Source organism: Dipodomys merriami, unplaced genomic scaffold, assembly GCF_024711535.1.
Source record: "Dipodomys merriami isolate MVZ:Mamm:240054 unplaced genomic scaffold, mDipMer1.0.p SCAF_15, whole genome shotgun sequence".
Classification (NCBI taxonomy): domain Eukaryota; kingdom Metazoa; phylum Chordata; class Mammalia; order Rodentia; family Heteromyidae; genus Dipodomys; species Dipodomys merriami.
In genome coordinates this window covers 836929-840055 of record NW_027202826.1, presented here as the reverse complement: position 1 = coordinate 840055, position 3127 = coordinate 836929, and the positions used below count along the sequence as shown (strand labels likewise).

The 3127-nt window shown below is 49.2% G+C and overlaps 1 protein-coding gene across 1 annotated transcript; it reads left to right on the top strand.

Annotated features, from left to right (window-relative positions):
* The first annotated feature begins 563 nt into the window (after window positions 1-563).
* Window positions 564-1052, top strand: LOC138827044 (variant surface antigen F-like). Its single transcript, XM_070022568.1, has one exon. The coding sequence runs from the start codon at window positions 564-566 to the stop codon at window positions 1050-1052; it is 489 nt and encodes a 162-aa protein (XP_069878669.1).
* The last annotated feature ends 2075 nt before the right edge of the window (window positions 1053-3127 follow it).

Sequence of the window (3127 nt, the reverse complement as noted above, 5' to 3'; positions counted from 1 at the left end):
CCACGCCCCCCAAGGCTCGCTGGGGGCGGAGCCACAGATCCCCACGTGGTCCAAGGCTCGCTGGGGGCGGAGCCGCAGACCCCGCCCCTCCCGTGCCTGGCGCCGCTTCCTTGGCTGTCCGTGGGGAAACCCTCACCACGAAGCCCCTCCACAGAGGCCTGAGTGTTCCGCCTTGCTGCCCTCGGGAGAGCTCCCTTCGTGGTCTCGCAGTGCCGGCATCCTTCCTGTTCTACCCGGATAATGGGTGCTTGCCCAGTGTCCTCTTGGTTTTGCACAAGCGTCCGGTCGGAGGGAGGAAGGCGCCGCGGCCATCCTCTCGGGGGGCTCTGGGCGCGGCTCTCGCCCTCCTTCCGAAGACCAGCGGGAAGATGGCAGAGCACAGCCATGGCATGAACGGCGGCCCAGAGATGGCAGAGCACAGCCATGGCATGAACAGCAGCCCAGAGATGGCAGAGCACAGCCATGGCATGAACGGCGGCCCAGAGATGGCAGAGCACAGCCATGGCATGAACAGCAGCACAGAGATGGCAGAGCACAGCCATGGCATGAACGGCGGCCCAGAGATGGCAGAGCACAGCCATGGCATGAACAGCGGCACAGAGATGGCAGAGCACAGCCATGGCATGAACGGCGGCCCAGAGATGGCAGAGCACAGCCATGGCATGAACAGCAGCCCAGAGATGGCAGAGCACAGCCATGGCATGAACAGCAGCCCAGAGATGGCAGAGCACAGCCATGGCATGAACAGCGGCTCAGAGATGGCAGAGCACAGCCATGGCATGAACAGCAGCCCAGAGATGGCAGAGCACAGCCATGGCATGAACAGCAGCCCAGAGATGGCAGAGCACAGCCATGGCATGAACGGCGGCCCAGAGATGGCAGAGCACAGCCATGGCATGAACAGCAGCCCAGAGATGGCAGAGCACAGCCATGGCATGAACGGCGGCCCAGGGCCGGGGGACAGGCCGGCGAGCGAGGCGCGGCCCGGGACACCGTCACCCGCAAGTGAAGCGCTCCGTCCTCGGTGGAGAGCCGGGGCCGAAGGAAGCTGAGACCCCGCACGGCCTGGCTCAGGGCTCTGCTTCTCTGCTGTTGGTTCTTCATTTCTCAGGGACGCCATGTGTGATGCACAGTGCTGACCCCACCATCTTCCTCCTGAGTCGCCATGGACGGGTCTGTGTTTCCCTGCGGCGTCTGTCCGTCCGTCCGCAGCTGGCCCCGCCGCCCCGGCCTCACCCCACAGCCTGCGCACAAAGCCTTCGTGGTCCCCTTTGCTTTCTCTCACTTTCTCCATCAGTGTCAAGTGCTGATCTTCACACGCGCAGGTGGCCACACCTCCTGTCCCGTGGGGCATTGTTAATGTACCATGAAAAGCAATGCTTTGATCTCACTCTTTTGGAGGCTGAAAGTCCAAATAATGGGACTTATTTGAAAATCAACAGTCAAAGATATTTCAAGAATCATGGTGGCGGGTACTGAAGGCACTTGGGGCTTTAAAATATTAACAAGCATCATGACTCATCAGGAGAAAGCCATAGCAGGTATTTTCCAAGCGTGTGCCTCCGCCACCCCCTGGAGCAACTCAGCAGAACTTCCCATGCCCTGAGAAATCACCAGAAGAAGTAACTTTGGATCTCTATGGGCCATAATGGAGGTGCTGGCCGGGGGTCCTGTGTCTACAAGAACATAATTCAAGCCCACAACTGCATTCCTTACAGACAGGTGTTAAGTTCACCTAGAAGAATGAAGAGAGAGAGAAAGCAGACAACGCCGGATCCAAAGCAAAACTGTTCCAAATAGAATAGGACCAAAAGTAAGCAGCCCAGGAAGATTTTAATTTTAGATGCACTGTTTGCATTTCATTCTAAACACACCTTAGTGCTATCTCTCTATATTAAAAATTAATTTTATTCAATATAATTTAATGAATTCAAGAATCATTTGCTTAATGCTTACCATATGCAAGAATTGGGCAGGAAACTCAATAAATATTTGATACCATTATTAAGTATGATAATAACATTCAATGATATAAACTATTTTACAGGTACAATACAAACATTAAAAGCTAACTAAAGAAGATCTTGTTAAATCAACACCTAAAACAAATCAACTACAAACTAAAGAATGGAAATGAGATTTTTTTTCTTTTTACTTATTTCCATGAAGTATAACTTAGGTACTTATTTTCTTGTTTGTATATATTTGCATTATTTAATATTTATTCACATATAACTTATCTAATAACCAAAAAGTCTGTCAAAATAATATTAACTGAGCCAGACTCTCCCAGAGCACAATATCCTACAAAATACTTCACACGTTAAAAGATTCTTGAATTCTTTCAGACTGGAAAAATCTACTCCATCCTGAAGAGAGCATGTAATATAAGCAAAAAGGTTCTAGAATAGCTTCACCAGTAGATAAATCTCAGCACCATTGGTAAATTATTGCTTCTATTAATTAACCCACCGAAATCGATAAGGTTTGCATCTGTACTCAACTGGAATATGAAAGATGCTGTTAATGTCCCTTTTGCATACATGATGCTTTGCTAAACATTTTTTTTAAAAAGCTTGTTTTTCAGGAAGTGGTGTAGTGGCTCAAGTGGTAGAGCACTAGCTTTGAGCACAAAGAGGCTCAGGGACAGCACCCAGGCCCTGAGCTCAAGAACCACCACTGACAAAAACAAAAACAAAATTGATTTTCAGACCTGTAGAAACATACATTCCAAAAGCAAAAAAAAAATAAATAACCCACAATACAATGCATGAAATAATGCATTGAATCAATGCGGGAAATATCAATTTGGCACACTGTCCCAAGCTGAAAACATTCAGCAGTTATTATCATATAGACTGGCCCAAAGTCAAGGGAAAGAATCTTCTAAGGAGGATGCGATATTCACCAAGGTGACAGAGAGGTCTAGGAAGACCCCGCAATCCCACTGGCTCAGTCCCAGGCCCACGGCCAGCAGCTAGATCCACCCAGTAGATCCGGGGCCTTTTACTCCTACCCTTGGACCAAGGACTTGGTAAATTAGCCAGTGTTTCGTTGTCATCTAACTGTGTATAGGGCATTTTAATAAGTTCTGCACATGACAGAGACATAAAAGCATCAGGGTACC

Bases quoted from the DNA above. Each gene is read 5' to 3' on its own strand.
- LOC138827044 (XM_070022568.1), top strand. From the start codon at position 564: ATGGCAGAGCACAGCCATGGCATGAACAGCGGCACAGAGATGGCAGAG.